The 20,863-nt window shown below is 55.5% G+C and overlaps 1 protein-coding gene across 2 annotated transcripts; it reads left to right on the top strand.

The window, feature by feature from the left end:
* The first annotated feature begins 8,010 nt into the window (after positions 1-8,010).
* On the top strand, positions 8,011-16,768 carry LOC149521850 (trypsin-like). 2 transcript variants are annotated; one of them, XM_089772412.1, is made up of 6 exons: positions 8,011-8,305; positions 9,751-9,833; positions 9,943-10,102; positions 11,665-11,918; positions 15,031-15,191; positions 16,556-16,768. In XM_089772412.1, the coding sequence occupies exons 2-6, from the start codon at positions 9,794-9,796 to the stop codon at positions 16,706-16,708; spliced, it is 768 nt and encodes a 255-aa protein (XP_089628538.1). In that variant the 5' UTR covers positions 8,011-8,305; positions 9,751-9,793; the 3' UTR covers positions 16,709-16,768. The 2 variants fall into 2 exon arrangements, with proteins under 2 accessions (XP_089628538.1, XP_089628539.1); XM_089772413.1 differs by having other exon boundaries at positions 8,014-8,215.
* Positions 16,769-20,863: the final 4,095 nt, after the last annotated feature.

Below are 20,863 nucleotides of genomic sequence, written 5' to 3'. Positions count from 1 at the left end.
GCAGCCCTCGGCTAGCCTGAGACAGCATCTCCACGCTCTAAGTCAGTGGTCCCCAACCTTTCAAGGTTGCCGGGCACCAGGGGGCGGGGCCGTACGCCCGCCGGGCGCCAGGGGGCGGGGACACTTGCGCCCCAGGGGCGGCCCCCCCCATAACCGCATGCCCGGGGGTGGCCCCCCCATAGCCGCGCACCCGGGGCCGGCACTCCCCCCGCCATGCGCCCGGTGCCGGCGCTCCCCCCGCCATGCGCCCGGTGCCTGGCCACCCCCGAGCACCTGGCGGGCACATGGAAATGCTCTAAGTCCTCCTCTGAGGACCACGGCTCTAAGTCCTCCTCTGATGCCCTGCCGGCACTGCTTCCGGCCATCCTTAAGCCCTGTTCAGGGTCCACTTAATGTGGACATGCTAGTTCAAATTAGCAAAACGCTAATTCAAACTAGTTTTTAGTTCTAGATGCGTTAGTTCGAATTAGCGCTGTAGTGTAGACGTACCCCCAGTGATTACCCGCTGGCTCATCAACGCTGGTGCCTGATTCCTCATGGGAGTGTGTTTGGCAGGAGCTCTCGGCTGCTGGCTCTTGTGCAGCCTTTGCTCCTGAGCCTGTTAGCCCCTGGGTGTCACCCCATGCAGGACCTTGCAACCATTTTCATCATGCCCTTCTGCGATGGTTCAACGTCCTTTAATCCCTCCCCTCCCTGAAGCTGAGCACATCATCCCGTAGTCGCTCTCCCCAGGGCCCTTCCTTTCTGCCCCCTCCCCCCGCTGCCCTCTGTTCACACCCCCCAGATGGCGTTGGCTGTTTCCCCACAGCGGGGCGCTGGGGACTCATTTTGCCTGAGGGACCCGCTTCCCCAGCCATGTAGGCCGCTCTGTGCCACAGCCCTCTCCTGGGCCCTGTTTCCCATTCGGCTGTTGCTGGCTGCCCAGTCCAAACAACTGACCCGAACGCTGAGCAGCACGGTGCAGACGTCATGGCCCCACTGCCTGGGCACCCCCCTGTGGCCTCGTGACCTGTCTCAGGCACGGGGCCATCAGGCCTCACTGGAGTCCTGCTCCTTCAGGTGCCTCCATGTCCAATCCTGCTGGGCCTGTCAGCAGAGCCCCTGCGGCTGCAGGCCTCCTCCCCTCACTGCTCTGACCAGGGCAGCTGCCCAGCTGGAGCTGAGCTCAATCCCTGCCCCTGGCGGGCATGAGGCTCCACGGGCCTGGACCCGGCTCTGCAGAGCCTCAGCCGGCTGGCAGCTGCCTCCCAGCCTGCCAGGAAGTTGTGGTGGTTAATGGGACCCTGGCCCGGCAATGGCACTGCCAATGGGTGTCCTGATTGCAGGGCCCATCAATAGCGTCACCAGGTGTCCGGTATTCACCCAGACAGTCCAGTATTTTTGCCTCCTGCTCGGTAAAAAAATTCAGAGAATACCGGACACCCGAGATGTTGGGTATTTTCTGAATTTTTCCCCGTATAGGAGGTGAAAATGCCGGGCACCTGGCAACCCTACAAACACTCAGTGCCTGGCCTCCCCACTGAGATCCCTCCATCTCCCAACACTCCCAGCCCCCCGACTGCAGCTCCCATGCTTATCTGATTCCCCAAGGCTGCCAGCACAAAATGGTTACTGGCAAAAAGACCAAGGGGAAGCAATGCTTCCCCTGGGTCTTAGTGCTCAACCGCTCCCTTGTTCCTATCCCTGCACTCACTCTTAAAGGGGACATGCTGCTTTAATGCTGTTTTATTTTAATTTTTTTTTTTGCTTGATAAGTCTTAAGTCTTGGATTCCCCCCCCCCTTTTTTTTTCCCTTCAACAGAATTTTTTCCCGGTGGTTTTTTTTTTGGGGGGGGGGGGGTTGGTATTTTTGTTTCAACCATCTGCCAATCCTACCCATTGCACCATTGAAGCTGGGGGTGGCAGAAGTAGTTGTCTGTGCCACTGGGCCAATTCCTGCCTCCTGCTGCATCCTTCCCGACTCCTGAGCTGTGCCTGACTTCTGATCCTTGGCCCTGGGTTCTGGCTCCAGCTCCAGCCCACAGCTCAGCTTCCAACTCCCAGCTCCAACTTGTGTCCTGGCACTGGCGCTTGGGTTGGCGCCTGGCTCTGATCCCCAGATCCGACCCTTGGCCTCCAGTTCTGTCCCTTGGCCAGCTCCTGGTTCAGCTTCCTGTCTCCTAAGTACACTGACTGGGCCTCAATTGGAGTGTTGTGTCCTGTTCTGGGCACCACGTTTCAGGAACCATGTGGAAAAATTGGAGAAAGTCCAGAGAAGAGCAACATAAATGATGAAAGGTCTAGAGAACATGAGCTATGAGGGAAGACTAATAGAATCAGGTTTGTTTAGCCTGGAAAAGAGAAGATGGAGCTGCGACAACAGTTTTCAAGTATCCAAAAGGGTGTTACAAGGAGGAGGGAGAAAAAATATTCCTCTGAGGATAGGCCAAGAAGCAATGGGCTTAAACTGCAGCAAGGGAGGTTTAGGTTGGACATTAGAAAAAACTTCCTACCCGTCAACACTGGAATAAATTACCTACTGGGGTTGTGGAATCCCCATCAGTGGAGATATTTAAGTGCAGGTTAGACAAACCCCATCAGGAATCATCTAAATCAGGGGCAGGCCCACAGCCATCCCCACCAAGATCCTGCAGCCTGAGTCCGATCAAAATGTCTGGTCCACATCCTCTAGGGCCACATGACCATGTGGAGGGAAGGGGGAGACTTTGTGCTCCCATTGGCCGGACGCCCCCCACTCTCTGCCATGGGCATGTGGCGCAGAGCGGCCCATGGAGAGAGCCTCCAGACATTTTGGGCAGCCTGGGGCTGCAGCAGGCAGGGAACCCACCTTGGGGCCCCCATTGGGCTGGTGGCTGGGAGCTGCCTACGTTAGCACCTTCCAGACAGAGTCTGCCCCCGGGCAACGCCCCCTCCCTGCTCCTGCCACAGGTCACCACCCAAACGCTCTGCACCCACCCCCCGCCCAAGTCACAGCTCCCTGCCAATGTTATACCCAGCTCCAACCCCAGGGAGCAAGAGGCCTCATTAGAGCAATTAAGGAAGGAGCCAATTTTCCTGCTGCTTGCAACAGATCCGCTGCAAAGAAAACTGCAGCACCAAGGGAGCAACAACAGGCACATCTTCAAAGGCTGGCCTCTGCCCAGGCACTCAGGGGAAGCACTAGCAGGAGCATATGTAAGAGCGCCACCTGGTGACCGTCACAAGAGAATCATCCTACATTGCAGCCCCGCAGAGGCTGGAACCTGGCTAGGAGCTGTGCAGCACCTAACACAGCTGGGGTCTGGGCAGCGCCTGGCAGGGGAGAGTGCCTGTTTTGTCAGGATTATCCCCCTAATAGGAGGAATTACCCTTTGTCCTTTGTGTATGTCAGGAGCAGCATTGTAATCTGAGAACCTAGATGGTTGCCCGACAGAGTTTCAGGTGCCGCCCAGCTGATTAGCAAAATGCCCACAGCTGCTCACAGCAGACAGCATGTGTTTCTATTGGTGGTGCACATATGCACATGCTTTGGTGCACAGAACAACATTTATTCCACCCAACAATGGAAAAACTTATAGGGAACATTGATCAGGAGTGAATTTCATTTCGGTTTGCTTTGGCCTCTCTCAATACCCTCATTTAACCTATTCTCATCCCATTTTGCACTCGGTCTGTCAAACATTCCAGGCACTCCTGAGTCATTGGAGGGTCTCACACAACACTCACCATCACCAACGGACGACTCCCCCCCCAGCACCCAGTGTGCTTCTAATTGCCTGAAATCAAGTGGCAGTTTTTTGCTTGTGACTGGCCCTTCCGCTGAGCTGTAAATACCAAAAAAGTCGGCTTGGGTAATGGGGCACTGGCAAACGTCAAGGCCACTCTCTGAGACCGGAGAACGCAGACCATGCATATGGGGCGGGGGAGCAGAGACTGAAAGGAACGAGGGGAGGTCACGCTGGAGAATCAGCTGAACACGAATCCGTGGGGCGACTCTGCAGCCCACCAAGCTAATGCGATCCTGCCTCCGGGTTGCCAGCTGTTGATTTTTATGGACCGTATAGAAAACAATGAGGGGTAGTCACACTTTTTGACAGACACATTCTTACATTATACAGTAAAACTCCAATAGTCCGGCATCCAATAGTCCGGCATGCCTGATAGTCTGGCATCAAAATGGCAAGAGCCTAGTGAGTGAGCTTTGGCAAAAAATGAGTCACAAGGTAACAGCGGCAGCAGCTGAACTGAGCGAAATGAGTAAAAAGGGTTAAAAAACTAAAACATTACAGTATACTGTATAGAGCATGTACAATAAAAAGGGTTAAGGATACTTTATATACAGTATATAGATAACCATCTTATAGTACCTCCTGATACTCCGGCATATCTGATAATCCAGCACCACCTAGGTCCCATAGGTTCCGGATTATCGGAAGTCTACTGTATAAAGGTGGCTCCAATGGACAAAAGTAAACAATAGTCAATGTGTGCAGAATTGGCCCAACCACATAGGCGGAGTAAGCTGTCACTGGGGGTATCAGAGGTGCCAAATTAAATGGAAGTGAATTTTTTCTCTATTTAAACATATATATTAGTATGTTATCACTTAGGAACCAAAGTACCAACTATCGTACTCCTCACACAGGGCATCATCTCTGGGTGGGAAGTTGAGGGATGATCTTTATTTCACGCCGTGGAGCACGGCTGGGTATGTAACTACAGTTTGAATGTGGTATGGCGCAGCCGCCGCCGTTTGCTGCCTGAGGTCGGGATCGGGCAGTTCAGTCAGTCTTAGCAGCCCGGTGTTGGCCAGTCCCACAGCTGAGTCAGTGTTGCTCGCCGTGATCCCTGTGCCCACGAGGAATAAACATTTTCACAGCTTCCCAAAAACCAGTTCTGCTGGAGGGAAGACAGTTGCAATTTGAGATTCAACTGTTTATAGCGATGACTGGAGCCACTGTATAATCAAAAGGATTAAAACTGGAAAAGTGTTGGCTACCGGGCAGTTTATCCTATCCAGTATAATTGTGGCATAGAATTATGAAATCCCAGGGTGGGCAGAGACCTCAGGAGCCATCGAGTCCAGCCCCCTGCCTGAAGCAGGACCAACCCAACTCCATCATCCCAGCCAGGGCTGTGTCAAGCCAGGACTTAAAAATCTCTAGGGATGGAGATTTCACCCCTCCCCAGGGAACCCATCCCAGCGCTTCCCCACCCGCCTAGGGAAATAGCTTTTCCTAATATCCAACCTAGATCCCTCAGAAAAAAAAGCAGAAAAAAACCAATGAAATATTTATTTGGGTTTTTCAACTGTTCTTTCTGAATGCCAGGTCAATGAAAGTAAAATTTCATTCTAGACACCTCATTTTTCTCTGTATTGAAGCGGGGGCTGGGCACCAAAGTCATGATTTGCCGAGGGCACCAAAACCCATTGAGCCGGCCTTGAAAGTTTGCATTCCGGCATCGCAACAGCAATGCTATTGGGCTCCTTTCGTCGACTCGCTGGCGTCATCAGAGCCCTCCGAGTTCTCCAGAGCGGGATGTTCAGATCTAAACCAGCGGACAGCTGCTGTGACTGACTTGCCACTGGGGAGCCTGCGGGTGCTACATGGCCCGCCGGGGAGGGGGAGCCTGGCTTGCTCTACCCGGGGAGCCCGGCAGGGCGGGGTGGCTCACATGCCCTCCACAAGTGGCTGCTGCACTGGCGCTAGCGACACCCGAAGAAGAGCAGCCCCCGGCCAGGACACTTCCCCTCCCACCCCGCTCCGGGAACTGCTGAGTCCCTGGAGCCAGGGCCGGCCTCGGGGAAAATGGCGCCCTCGGAGAATTTGCATTTTGGTGCCCCTGACCCCGGTTGTCATGGTAACCTTCATTGTCTTCTGGTCCTCGGTGGGCTTCCTAAGCGCCCCCCCCCCCAATGCCTGCTCCTCTCTGCTGTGCCCCAACTCCTGCTCAGGCTCCCTTCACCTCTGCACTGCGCCCCCTTCACCTCTGCACTGCGCCCCCTTCACTCCTGCACTGCGCCCCCTTCACTCCTGCCCTGTGCCCCCTTCACCTCTGCACTGCGCCCCCTTCACCTCTGCACTGCTCCCCCTTCACTCCTGCACTGCGCCCCCTTCACCTCTGCACTGCGCCCCCTTCACTCCTGCCCTGCGCCCCCTTCACTCCTGCACTGCGCCCCCTTCACTCCTGACCTGCGCCCCCTTCACTCCTGCCCTGTGCCCCCTTCACCTCTGCACTGCGCCCCCTTCACCTCTGCACTGCTCCCCCTTCACTCCTGCACTGCGCCCCCTTCACTCCTGCACTGCGCCCCCTTCACTCCTGACCTGCGCCCCCTTCACTCCTGCACTGCGCCCCCTTCACTCCTGTGCAGGCCCCCTTCACCTCTGCACTGCGCCCCCTTCACTCCTGTGCAGGCCCCCTTCACCTCTGCACTGCGCCCCCTTCACTCCTGTGCAGGCCCCCTTCACCTCTGCATTGCGCCCCCTTCACCTCTGCATTGCGCCCCCTTCACCTCTGCACTGCACCCCCTTCACTCCTGTGCAGGCCCCCTTCACCTCTGCACTGCACCTCATTCACTCCTGCCCTGTGCCCCCTTCACCTCTGCACTGCGCCCCCTTCACTCCTGTGCAGGCCCCCTTCACCTCTGCACTGCGCCCCCTTCACTCCTGCACTGTGCCCCCTTCACCTCTGCACTGCGCCCCCTTCACTCCTGTGCTGGCCCCCTTCACTCCTGCCCCTGCACCTCTCTTCTGTCCCAGAGGCGCCTGCAGCAGGGGTGGGAGGGGCAGTTGCAGAGGCGGCCGTGCAGGCTGCCAGAGAGAAATGGCGCTTTGAAGGGCAAAATGTCACTTGTCTGGAGCCGCCCATAGTGAAGCTGCCCCCTGCTCCACCTGAGCCCTCCAGGCTGCAAGGGCAGTTCGCTGGGCTTGGCACTGAGTGGGGGGTGGGGGTGAAGGGGTTGCCGAGGGATGGAGGTGACCAGAGCACCATGAAATTTGGGGCCATTTGATGCCACATATGCCATAGCACCCTGCGTGGCTTTGTGGGTTGCCTGTGGGTAGGTTTCACTCCTGCCCTGTGCCCCTTCATTCCTGCCCTGTGCCCCTTCACTCCTGCCCTGTGCCCCCTGTCCAATGGAGTGCCTGTCCATTGGCCGGCAGTTGTCACCTTGCCTGGGCCACACAAGCAGGGGGTGTGCAGAGGGGCAATTTGGCCACCTGGGCCGGGCCCTGCGTCCGGTTCTGGTGCCCCCCATCCAGGCAGGAGGCTGCACCGGGGGGAAGGTTCGGAGCGGAGTCAGGGGAATGCAGAACAGCTCCGGAACCCGGCCCGAGGGAGGCAGCCGCAAGGCGCACCCAGGAGTCGGTGTCACAAAGGGAGGAGGAGGGGCGACTCGGTCCCAGTCTGTGGGGAACTGCCTGGGGGACACGTGGCTAATGACGGGCTGGCCGGCCACCAGCGGAAGGTCTAACACCCGCCACGGAAGGATGCAGCGGTCAGACCAATCCAGACGGGGAACGAGAATCGATAACCGTGGCAACAGGGGTGTGGTGGATTCGTGGCCGGGGCGAATTGAAACCGGAGGTTTTCCGGAAAGCCCTGCTCTAGGAATGGTAGCTGGGTGGGTCTCCAGCCTGTGCGACTCGAGACAGGTCAGATGAGACGATCGCAGTGGGGATCTAGGAGTTCCTCAGCTCACAGAGGCGGGGGCACTGAGGAGGGACCCGGCGCAGAAGCCGGAGCCTCTTGCGGCTGGTGTGGGCCTGAGGGCGGTTGGGGAAAGAGACGAACGGACACCTCCCAGCCTAGGGACCCCGGTCAGCTTGGCCCCTCTAGTGAGGTGCATCTCCAATGCGGCCTCCTTGCCAGGGAGTTTCTCGGGCCTCCGCCCCGAAAAAAGTGACTCACGCCGGCTGTTTTTGCTTTATTGCAGGGCTGGGGCTGAATGAAGGCGGTGTCACCAAGGGAGCGGATGCTCCCCACTGCCTGGGGCTGGCGGGGCATTAAAAGCAGGCGCCCCAGAGGAGCAGGGCGGGCGAGCTAAGCACGGCTGGATCCAAGCCACCCAGTGGCAGGCAGGGCGTGGGGCTAACGCTGCGTGTGGAGGCGGCAGGGCAGGACCCGACTCGCGGAGACCAGGTCTGCGCGGGCCGAGTGAGGAGATAGCCAGGCCAGTTCTGCAGGAGGAGGGCGGTGAGGGCTTGGTCGCCCGGCACCGCGCGCAGCTACCAGGGTGAGTCCAGACTCTTCCAAGAGGTGGCTGGTTGCCCTACTGCAGGGTGCTGCTCCGGAAAGCCTCGCGGATTTGCACCGGGCCCAGCTTGTAGGTTTGGGGCAGGAGCCGGGGCTGTCAGGGGTGAAGGGAGAGAGAGAGAGTGTGTGTGTGTGCAGGCTTTGTTCACGTAGATGTGTGTATTTGCTATGTTCATGAGTGCCTGTACATGTATGTGCCATACATGTGTGCCCTGTGTCTTTACACATATGAGCATGTACATGTTACGTGTGTATGCTTACTTGCAGGTGCCTCTACAGGTGCTGAGGCATGTGCGTGCACACAGTATGCCTCTGTGAGTGCGTGTGCACATATACGTGATGTGTGAGTTTGAAAGGGTGTGCCACTGCATGCTTTGATATGTTTACGCATACGTGCACATATATGTGTGAGACGTGTGCCACTCTGTGTGTTGAAATAGGTGTGTGAGCATGTATGTGAGGTGTGTGTATGTTTGCGTGTGTGTGCCTCCATGTGTATTAATGTGGCTGTGTGTGTATCTCTCTGTGTGTCTGCAGGTATGTACGTACCTCTGCACATGTATATGTGTGCCTCGGCATCAGTTTAAATATACATGCATTTGTATGTCATGTGTTCAAGATGCGTATGTGTGCCTCTGTGTGTGTGTATGTCCATGAGTGTATTCATGTGTGTGCTTGTATGTGCATGTGTGCATGGGCATCTCCATACACGTGTCTGTGTTCAAATGTGTGTCAGTGCTTGTGGGGTGAGGGGAGTGTGCCCACACGTATGTTGTGCACTCACGTCCATATGCAGATACATGAGTATGGACATTCACCCGGGGGTGGTTTGACAATGCATGTCAATGTGTGTGTCGTTGTGGGGAGTGCGGGGCGGATGCAAGTCCATTTTGAAGTGCGTGTTTACATGGAGTGTGTGCATATGTTCACGTGTCTGCTGGCTGGTAGCATTTAAATGGGTGAGGGCATTGCTGTTTGCACTGGCGTTAGAATAACACCGAGTTCTTACCAGCGCCTTTAAAAAAGCTGTGGAGGGGGCGGGTCATGTCCTCCATTGCCGAGATGGGGAAACTGAGGCACTGCATGGAAGGAGAACTGGCCATGGAACCCCAGTTACCAGTGCTCCTTCTGCTAGGACCCGTTACCTACATGGAAAGGGCGGGGCATGGGCTAGCGTGAGGGGATCTGTCTGCAGGAGGGGGCCCGTTGAGTGGTTGTACCCAGCCAGGCTGGGTTTAAAGCCTTCAGCATCTGGGAAACCAGCCGCAGACCCACGAGCCTCCGTGATGCCCCGTCGCCACTATGGGGTTGTCATGAATTTCCACTGGAGTCAATGGGGCCAAGTCCCAGAGGGGGTGGGCCAAGGTGCCCATAGAGTGTGCGAGGGTTTGGCTGGGAAGTTCGATGTCAGGATCAGGATGGCGAGCAGGCCTCAGTGGGTGCAGGCGGGGGGCGGGAGCGGTGTCAGCCCGGGGGTCCACTCAGTTCACAAGACCTTTTTTGTCTCCTCCCCAGAACCAGCAGTCCTCTGCCCTGCCTGCCTCCCCTCCTGCGCACCATGGAGCGGCTGGGCCTCATGCTGCTGCTTGCGGCTGCCGGTGAGTGTGTGCGTCTTCACGAGTGTCGCTCCCCAGGGTTCTGTATGCATCGGTGCGTGGCAAGCGTGGGACACACCCAGCTGTAACGCCTGTCCCTCTCCCCCTGCAGCCCTAGCGCAGGAAAACCCCCGGATGCTGCGGGGTTTCCAGTGCCAGCTGCACTCCCAGCCCTGGGTCGTGGCGCTCTTTGATGGGACCCAGTTCCGGTGCTCCGGCACCCTGATACACAAGAAATGGGTGGTGACGGCTGCACAGTGCCACACCGGCCGGTAAGTCTGCCCATGAGCTGGAGGGCCAAGGGACTGATCAGAATGGTGGAGTCCTCTACGCTGCCAGATCCAATGGAAGGGGGCTCTCCCGTCTGCCCTTAACTCTGCCCCTTTGGATGTGACCTTAACTCTGCAAATGGGTGTGTGTTTCTTTAACGCGACACCCTTGGACATGTGTGCACTTATGTGTGGCACATTAACTCTGCCCCTTTGGGTATGAGGGACCTTAACTCCACTCCATTGGGTGGGCACGTCCTTAGCTCCACCCCCGGGTGCGAATGACATTAACTCCGCCTCTTGGTGGATGTGTCCTTAACTCTTCCCATTTGTAACATGACTTTTATAGATGTCCCCTTCCGTGTGTTCATCCTTAACCCCGACCCACTTTGGGTGGATAGCCTTAACTCCACCCCCTTGAGTGTGTATTCTTAACACTCCTTAGCTGCGTCTAGACTGGCATGATTTTCCACAAATGCTTTTAATGGAAAAGTTTTTCCGTTAAAAGCATTTGCGGAAAAGAGCCTCTAGATTGGCAGGGATGCTTTTGCGCAAAAGCACTGGCATCCGTGCCAATCTAGACATGGTTTTGAGCAAGAAAGCCCCGATCGCCATTTTCGCAATCAGGGCTTTTTTGCGCAAAACAATACCGCGTTGTCTACACTGGCCCTCTTGCACAAAAGCATTTGCACAAGAGGACTTTTGCCTGAACGGGAGCAGCACAGTATTTCCGCAAGAACACTGACAATCTTACATGAGATCGTCAGTGTTCTTGTGGAAATTCAAGCGGCCAGTGTAGACAGCTGGCAAGTTTTTCCGCAAAAGCAGCTGATTTTGCGGAAAAACTTGCCAGTCTAGACGCAGCCCTTTTGTATGTCCTAAACTCTAGTCCCTTGGATGAGTGCCTTTAATCCCAGCCCTTTTGTGTGAGTCCATTTAACTCTGAGTTTGCGTGTCTGTGTGCGCGTGCGCAGGGTATGTTTGCCCTTAACTCCACCCCTTGTGTGAATGCCCTTAACTCCACCCCTTGTGTGAATGCCCTTAACTCCACCCCTTGTGTGAATGCCCTTAACTCCACCCCTTTCATTGTCTCATAGATTCCAAAGCCAGAAGGGACCATTCTGCCCCTCCTGCATAACTTAGGCCAGAAACCTTCCCTCAGGAATGCATTGGGGTGCTCCAGTCCCACCCCCAGATTTGAACTGGAGGCAGAAATCCCTGAGGGTATGTCTACACTACCCCGCTAGTTCGAACTAGCGGGGTAATGTAGGCATACCGCACTTGCAAATGAAGCCCGGGAAATTCAAATCCCGGGCTTCATTTGCAAGTGCGGTATGCCTACATTACCCTCCTAGTTCGAATCAGGAGGGTAGTCTAGACATACCCCGAGGGAGGGTCTCTGGGCTGGGCTGTGCAGGGGGCTTAGGCTGGAGGGACATTTCTGGTGTTCTGGGAGCTCTCTCCTGGTCCCCTCACAGTGAAGCGGAGTTTTCCCCAGGGCATCTGTGTGGCTGGCGTTCCAAGGAAGCCACATTCCCCATGACCATGTCGTCTTTCTACTGCAGCCTGTTCCACGTCCGCTTGGGGGAGCACAACCTGCGGCATCTCGACTGGACAGAGCAGCTGACCATAAGCTCCCGGGTCATCACCCACCCCTTATTCGATCCCAGCACCAGCCAGAACAACATCATGCTGGTGAAACTCCTGGTGCCAGCCTTGATCAACCGCAACGTTCAGCCGCTCCCGCTGCCCAGCACCTGCCCCATTCCCGATTCGACCTGTGTGCTTGCTGGGTGGGGCAGCAACGCCTTCCCAAAAGGTAGAGGAGCAAACACCGAACCCCTCCCCTCCAAAACAAGGCACGGATTGTTAATGAGAAGGGAATTAGACCCCCAGGGCTGGAAGGGACTTGCAGAGGTCGTCTTGGCCTCTCCCCTGCACTCCTGGCAGGCCTGAGGCCAACCCTGAGAGGCGTCTGTCTAACCAGCTCTTAGCTATCTCCAATGATGGAGTTTCCACAACTGATGCAAATGATTCTAGTGCTGAACCATCCTGCCCGTTGGGGAGTTCTTGCTAATGTCCAACCTAAGCCCCTCTTGTTGCAATTTAAGCCCCTTGCTTCTTGTCCTCCCCTCAGAGGTTAAAAACACTTTTTCTCCCTCCTCTTTGCACCATTTGATGTGCTTAGTGATTGATGCAAAGGCTCTGGGAGCTGGCGTGGCTCACAACCTCAGCATGAGTCAGCCCCGCGCTGCTGTTGCTAAAACAAACAAAAAATCGGATGCAGCTGTAGGCTGCATTGCAAGAGGCGTCGCCGGCAAGTGGCGGGAGTCATGGCTACCGCGCTGCCGGCGCTGGCGAGGGCTCAGCTTCCGCACGGTGCCCAATTTGGAGTCACCTCTGTGACCAAAACCTCAGGCCAGATTAACCTGCAGGGAACAAGAGCCAAAAGCCCAGGAGGTTAAAACAGTCTCTTCTTAAAACGTCCTGTGTGACCAATCTGCCGTCAGGTCAGGTGCAAAGATCGACGTCTCGGATCTTTGGCGGAAAGACCGCTCAGTGTAGGGAAACCCCGGCCCACGAGACAGACGAACCTTTTCTGGGCCCTGGCATCAGGCTACTTCCGCACTCCCCAGACGTGGTAGGGCCACCAAATTGGGTACTCTGCTCCCTCTTAAGGGAGGTCAGGATCAATGTGTGCTAGGACAATGGGAAGAACCTGGAACTGGATGGCTTCTCTTAAAACCAATCAGAAAAGAGACAGACTCACGGGGAAGATAGAAGGGGCTTTCTGAGTGCTTCCCTCCCTCCTCCATCCGGGATTACCTGACTCCCAAACCTCCCATGCTCTAGACCAGTGGTGTGCAACCTTTTTTGATCTGTGACTCCCACGCCATGGGGGCCACCAGCTGCTGGGCCCAGCCACCAGCCGGCCAGATCTAAGTGCCATGACTGCCCAGGAAGACACCCGCAACCCCCTTGGGGGTTGTGACCCACGGGGATCACACCACTGCTCTAGATGCCCTTTAGAGAGGGACAGGGAGGGGCTGAACCCCCCGATGCATCTGGGACCATTGCTGGCTGTTGCCCTTCAACAGGCAGGGAAGGGGAAATGCAGTTTCCCAAGGGGACAGGAGGGGAGAGGACCGATTGGTGAGGGGGGACTCCACGTGGGGCAGGCCCCTGCTCCAGATGCCATGTGCACCAGGAGTCGCAGCACCACTGGTACCGTTATAAACCCGTGTATAGAAAGGATGTAAAGGCGCAGGGGCCAATGGCAGAGATGATCCAAGGGCTAGAATGCCACTGCACAAGCTCGGCCTGATGGGACTGGGCACGCTGAGTTTGGAGGAGGGGAGATGGGGGCAGGGACCTGATCATGGTCTTCACACACTCGAGAAGCTGCCATTAGCAAGATGGAGGCTGGTCGTCCTCTCTCGCCACTGAGGGCAGGACAAGCGGCAACGGGTTCAAACGGCAGCAGGGCAGAGTTCGATTCCATCTCAAGAAAAATCTCCTGAGCAGAAAGTTGAGTAGGCGAATGGAGGCTGGGGGAGGAGGTTGAATAGTGTCTGGCTGGGATGGCTGAGACACAGTAGATCCTGTCTCTTGGCAGGAGGTTGAATGATGGGACCGTTGCAGTCCCTTCTAGCCCAGTGGCTCCATGACTCTGGGGTTCTTCTCCATCCCTTGGCATAGTCCAATCCAGAGGCTGGTTTGGAAAATGCTTCCATTAAAGTTGAATTCTCAAGCTCGGACAGGGGCTACTGGGGGAGATTCTGGCCTGGGTCATCCAAGTCCGACTCTGGTGGGTTCCTAGGCTCTGCCCTGATTCTATGAAATGGGTTCCAGAGCCAGGCAAATTGTTGAGGTCTAGAACAATTTGAGATCTGGAAAATGTTCCCAAGGTGAAAATCAAGGGGAGTGCAGCCGGGAAGAAATCTGATTTGAGTTTCATGTTCATACCTTCAGAAGCTAAAAATGTGCATGTGCAGGGAGGCAAGGGAGAAGAAATCTGATCCGGGGTTCACTTGTGAACTTTCCGACATGGAAAATGCAGGGGGAACAGAAAGAAAGCCAATTTGGGTTTCAATTTCGAGAGGATTTTTTTTCATTCCCATTTTGAAATGAAAAGTGGGGTTGGAAGCGGAAAAAACCCGGTGAGTCAAATGTTCATTTCTCTTCCACCACTTTGAATTTGTTTTCAATCTCCAAGATTAGCAAATGGAGAAACTGGTCGCAACGGCAGCCTGGTTGCCGGGAAAGATTCAGTTTCAAGAAATCGGCATTTCATGAGAATCCCCCAAACAGCAACCAGCAGCTGACCTTCAGATCTGGAACCGGGGGCAGGAGGGGGTGGGAAATTTCCCACGGGTTGGATTGGCAAAGACTCTGGGTGGAGTTTTTGATACCCTCTGTAACACAGGGCCTGGATTTGATTTATCTTAGCCAATGAATTCCCTGCAGATACCAAGGTCATTTGCTTTGGCAGCACCTAGATCTGTCCTGGTCTCTTCTAGGCACAAATTGAGCCACAATCTCTGGCCTGTGCTATGAGGGAAATCAGACCAGACTAGATCCCTAATGGCCTAAACTCTGTGCACCTCTGAGCTTAGCAAAAGAACTGGAGCATGAGATGGTGTTCTCAGATGGGGACGGAGGCCAAACCTGGCAGTCGGGCCCTGTGAGGCACCGGAGTGGCACCCAGAAATAGATGTTCCATAAGAGGGGGCCCATCTCCAGGGGTAACAATACAGCTTTTGTAACAAGAGCTAGCTAGCTAGCAGGGGTGTCTGGGGATAGATAAAGAGATGTATGGGAATGGACAGACAGACAGACAGAGAAGAGCCCCACATGGCTCTCTCCCGGATCCCAGCCTGGAAATCAGATGACTCTCAGTTGCTCTCTCCCCCGAACCCTCACATCTGCAGCCAAGCGTGGCTGCATCCGTCAGCGGCTGCACTCCGACGTCATGCTCTGTGGGAACATCACGGTGCTGCCTGACGACCTGTGCCGGGACACACACCCCAGGCTCATCACCCCCAACATGATCTGCGCTGGCGTGGTCCACGGGGGCACTGACTTCTGCCAGGTGAGGGGCGCATGGGCTGGGCAGTGGGGTGCAGGGCAGGCCAGGCAGAGCTAGGGGGCGTAGGGTGCTTGGAGTCCCCTGCTGCAGTGTGTGTATGGGTCATGAAGCCCCCTGCTGGGGCAGGATTGATAGGTTGGGGGGCATATGGGGTGTGGAGCCCCCTACTGGGGGATGATGGGATGAGTTGGGGGGTGGTGTATGGGACCTCTGCTGGGGCAGGGCGGAGGGGGCAGGCCAGGCAAGGCTAGGAGGTGTATGGGGCATGGGGCTAGGAGGTGTATGGGGCATGCTGGGGCAGGGCGGAGGGGGCAGGGCTGACAGGGCTAGGGGGTGTATGGGGCATGGAGCCCCCTGCTGGGGCAGGGCAGAGGGGGCAGGCCAGGCAGGGCTAGGGGGTGTATGGGGCAGCACAGAGAGCGGGACAGGCCAGCACAAGTGTGGCGGAGGAAAGTGAAGGAATTCCCGTGGCCTGCATGGGCCTGACGCTCAGAACAGAGGTGAGGGGTGCATGGGATGGGGTGCAGGGCAGGGGTTCACGGCCGCCTGGAAGCCTGCAGGGTCCCTTCTTGCTCGCGCCGATGGGGGGAAGCGGCCCATGAGCACAGCTCAGAGATCCATCCGGCTGCTTGCTGGGGAGCCCTCGTGCAGCCAGGTTGGGTTGTTGCTGGGGGAACTTGTTAATCGTGCTGGGGTTAACCTGGCTGCCTTCTTTCACTGCTGAAACGTCTCTGCCCCAGCCCCTCTGGAGAAGGGCCCAGTGGGTAGAGCCAGGACTCCTGGGGTGCAGACTCAGCTCTGGGATGGGAGTGGTGTCCGGTGGGTTGGAGCAGGGGGCTGTATGCCAGGACTCCTGGGCTCTGGGAGGGAAGTGGGGTCTAGTGGTTAAAGCAAGGGCTGGGGGCGGGGCTGGGATCCAGGACTCCTGAGTTCTCCTGGGCTCTGGGAAGGGAGTGGGGTCTAATGATTAGAGCAAGGGGGTGGACAGGGGGCTGGGAGTGAGGACTCCTGAGTTCTCTCTCAGGCTCTGGGACAAGAGAGGGGTTCGATGGGGGGCTGGGAGCCAGGACTCTTGGTTCTGCCATTGATCTCCTGTACGGACACAGGCAAGTCCCTTTCTGCCTTGCTTCCTCTCCTACCCTTAGTCCATTTAGCCTGTAACGTCTGGAGGGCCTGACCATCCTGTGTGTGCAGGGCCCTCGTGAGCCCAAGAGCCCAGCGCACGTGCGGTAGATTCACGCCCCCGTGAGTGGGGGTTACCCAAGCCTGGAGGTGCAGGACGCTCCCTCTGAGAGGCAGCCGGGCCCGGCTGAGGGTTCTTCACCTGGGGCGCTTGTTCTACTAACTCCGGGCCCTTGCTCCCCCAGGGAGACCCCGGCTCGCCGCTCATCTGCCAGCAGGAGCTCCAGGGCATTTCCTCCTGGGGCTTCGAAGGGTGCTCCCGCCCCAACCGGACGGGTGTGTTCGTCAAGGTGTGCAACTACGTCTCGTGGCTGCTGCAGACCATGAATTCCGGCTGACCACGCCTGCCAGGGGGGTGCTGGCGGGGAGACTGCAGAATAAAACACTGACAGCTGGGGCACTGCTCTCCGGTGTCTCCTTCCCACGCCGCCATGCCCGGCACTCGGTCCACGTGCCCAACCCCCCTGGGGGCCTACGTCCTGGCACCGCCCTGCCTCGCAGGAGTGCTGCACTGCCAGTTGCTCATGTCCCAACTCCAGCGGGATTCTTAAGCCTGCTCATAAGACCAGGCTGGGGAAGGGGTTGTGCCCCTCCGGGGGGGGGGGGGGGGGGGGGGGGGGGGGGGGCGGAGCAGGAGTCATGCCTAGCGGTTAGGGCCAGGAAACAGTATCAGAACCGGAGTCCAGGGCCAGTTGGAGTGAGGCAAGTGGGGGGTGAGCCTGGGGACCTGTGGGTGCAGGAGCTAGTGTGGCTGGTAAAACACACCGGCTCTCTGTATCACGTCCCAGCTCCCCAGTGGGACCTGGCCCGGTAGGTGTGCTCAGACCAGCCTGAGGATGCTGATGGCAGTAGGCAGAAGGCACTGCAGGAAGGGGAGGAGCCAATCCAGTGGGTGGGAGGTGCTAGGAGGAAGGAGGAGGAGCCAATCCAGAGGGCGGGAAGCTCTGGAAGGAAGGAGAGGAGCCCAATCCAGTAGGCGGGGAGCATTGGCAGGGAGGGGGAGATGCTGACTGCTTGCGCTGCCAATGGGTGCCCAGCACCCACTATTATCTTATGGGTGCTCCAGCCCCAGAGCACCATTGGAGTCAGCCCGGTGATAACTACAGCTGGTCACAAAAATTGCTCATGGAACAGTTGGGTGTTGAAAGCCTTGTGCATGGGGCCAACCACCCCCTCCAATATTTTTTTGCTTTTTGAAAACTGTCTTGGAAAATGAAGAACTGCATTACAAATGAGGCTTTTTTTTAGAAAAAATCGAATAGAAACAGCCCATTTTTGGTCCATTAGCATTTGGACCATAAAAGTCCCTTCCTCCCAGGGGACAGTTAAATCCATAAGCATTTGTCAGACGGTCTTTTGACTGCAGCTATGCAGACTATGCCTGAGCATTTAGCTGGCCCTATCCTGGGATACTTTTCCTACTCTGCCGCCCATCACCAGCAAGTTAAAAGAATATGGATTGGATAAATGGACTGTAAGATGGATAGAAAGCTGGCTAGACTGTCAGGCCCAATGGGTAGTGATGTCAGGTTGGCGGTCGCTTTCTAGCGGTGTGCCCCAAGGATCGGTTCTGGAACCAGTTTTGTTCAATATCTTTATTAATGACCTGGCTGAGGGGATGGATTGCACCTTCAGCAAGTTTGCGGATGACACTAAGCTAAGGAGAGAGGTAGATACGCTGGAGCGCAGGCATAGGGTCCAGAGTGACCTAGACACATTGGAGGACTGGGCCAAAAGAAATCTGATGAGGTCCAACAAGGACAAGTGCAGAGTCCTGCCCTTGGAATGGAAGAATCCCAAGCATAGTTACAGGCTGGGGACTAACTGGCTAAGCAGCAGTTCAGCAGAAAGGACCGGGGGGTTACAGTGGATGAGAAGTCAGATATGAGTCAACAGGGTGTCCTTGTAGCCAAGAAGGCTAATGGAATATTAGGTTGCATTAAGAGGAGCATTTCCAGCAGCAGATCTAGAGAAGTGATTATTCCCCTTTATTTGGCACTGGTGAGGCCACATCTGGAGTATTGTGTCTAGTTCTGGGTCCCCCTCTACAGAAAGGATGCGGACGCATTGAAAAGGGTCCAGCAGAGGACAACCAAAATGATTTGGGGGCTGAGACACATGACCTACGAGGAGAGGCTGAGGGATTTGGGCTTGTTTAGTCTGCAGAAGAGAAGAGTGAGGGGGATTTGAGAGCAGCCTGCAACTCCCTGGAGGGGGGTTCCAAAGAGGATGGAGAGAGGCTGTTCTCAGGGGTGGCAGGTGGCAGAACAAGGAGCAATGGGCTCAAGTTCCAGTGGGGGAGGTCTAGGTTGGATCTTAGGAAACTATTTCCTGAGGAGGGTGGGGAAGTTCTGGGCTGGGTTCCCTAGGGAGGGAGTGGACTCTCCATCCCTAGAGGTTTTTCAGTCCTGGCTTGACAGAGCCTTGGCTGGGATGATTGAGTTGAGGTTGGTCCTATTTTGAACAGGGGGTTGGATTCAATGACTCCTGAGGTCTTTGCCAGCCCTAAGAACCCCTAACTGAGGTGCATCACCAAAATTGCACAGGGGAAACATGCACAACTCCTGTTCATACTATAGCTGGCTTGGGAAACTTTTATAAAAATTGACCCATGGGAATAAAGAAGAAATATACTGGGGCCGGGATGTCTCAGGGATTGTAAGAGAGCATAGAGTCCTATTAGAATTCAGTTCCAGACATTTCGATAAGGACCAAGGGTTGGTACAATCTGTTGTCTGTTTCGTGCCCTTATAAATTGCCTATGGAGGTTGTGGAATCTCCATCCGTGGAGATATTTAAGAGCAAGTTGGACAGACACCTGTCAGGGATGGATCTAGATGGTGCTTGGTCCTGCCGTGAGGGTGGGGGACTGGACTCGATGACCTCTCAAGATCCCTTCCAGTTCTAGTGTTCTATGAATCTATAAAACCATGGTCTCTGGGCATCTCACGACCTTCCTTCCCCACTGGGTCCCCCACATCCTGTGCTAATGTGGGATGCCTCAAGGCAGGGTTTATGGCTGGAAAGTGACCGTGAGTGTTTGACACGAGAAGCAGTGAATTGCTGCAGACTGGCTCGTGAAATGAGCGACTCATCACAGCGGTGATGACATGTTGCCAGGCAACGCTTGAAACCAGTGACTCCCGAACGGTCAGCAAACTCCAGATGCTTAATGGATCGTGGAACATCTGGCTGTCACTTTGGGACAATGTCAGTCAATTCTTGGCCTGGCTGTGATTGGGACGCCCATTGGAAGGCACCTGTACACCCACAGATCTATGTCACTAAGACCAGGCCTTAGATGGGAGTGGGGCCTAGTGGTTAGAGCATGGGGGCGGAGGCTGGAGGTCAGGACTCTGTCTGCTATTCCCAGCTCTGGTAGGTGAGCTGGGTCTAGTGCGCTAAAGCACAAGGGGGCCAGGTGTCAGGACTCCTGGGACCTATCCCTAGATCTGGCAGGGGAGTAGGTTCTGGGCTAGGTGTCAGGACTCCTGAGTTCTGGCTCTGGAAGGGGAACAGGGTCTGGAGCACAGAAGACAGCCAGGCTGCTCCAAATTGCCCATGATACACCCCATGACACAGCCAGACAGCAGTGCACCATGGGAGATGTAGCCCAGCCAAAGAGTGCTGTTCCCATAGGGGAATGACAGAATGAACTACAACTCCCATGAGGACTTGGGCTGATGCACTTTCATATTTACATTGCCCTTTGCCTGACGGACAGTTCCCACACTTCAGCACAAGGCCTGGGAACAGCTGATTTCATGGAAACCACCAGCTCCAGTTCTGAATTTAAATCCCAGAATGTAATGGTAAGTGGAGTTGGAATGCGACCCGTTCCTCCAGCTGAGTGTGACTCATTTAACCAAGTGACATTGAAGCTACTCACAATCACTTGCAGAAACAGCAGGAAAGTGGCAGGAGGAGCCATTCCGGCTGTCTTCACTAGGGAGCACCATCTCCAGGAGAGACCAGGTGCTAGATGCACATACATAGCTCAGGTCTAGGTCTCCTAAGGAAGCCAGGGAGGAAAGTGTGGGGAAGAAGAGGTAGCAACAGGCAGATGTGCGAAAGGGGACAAACAATGTAACATCTGTACAAATCTGTAGATTTCAAAGCATTTACCCCAGAGGATCAGTACCTTTGTCTAGATGGGGAAACTGAGGTACAGAGGGACAAAATAACTTGATGGAGGTTGGTAGCAGAGCCAGGAATTGAATCCATCTCTTCTGAGCAGAATTTTTCAATGCCGTCCCCCATTTTTGACAGAAAAATATAAGTCCGGTTGATCAAAATAGTTTGCAAATTCACATCAGTTTCATTGACTCGCTTTGGTGGGACGGGGAAAAAAAGCCCCTTATACACATTTTATTTGGAGGATTTTCTAAAGCAAATGTTTCCCTAGTTTGGAAATAGCATATTTCCCTATTCAGTCAAAATGCATTTTTGTTTCAAAGTTGCCTTCCAGTTCATTTTGGCAATAGTTTGGGAAT

Source organism: Pelodiscus sinensis, chromosome 22 (genome assembly GCF_052426305.1).
Source record: "Pelodiscus sinensis isolate ZL-2025 chromosome 22, ASM5242630v1, whole genome shotgun sequence".
In the NCBI taxonomy this organism is placed as follows: domain Eukaryota; kingdom Metazoa; phylum Chordata; order Testudines; family Trionychidae; genus Pelodiscus; species Pelodiscus sinensis.
This window is presented reverse-complemented; position numbering and strand designations above follow the sequence as displayed.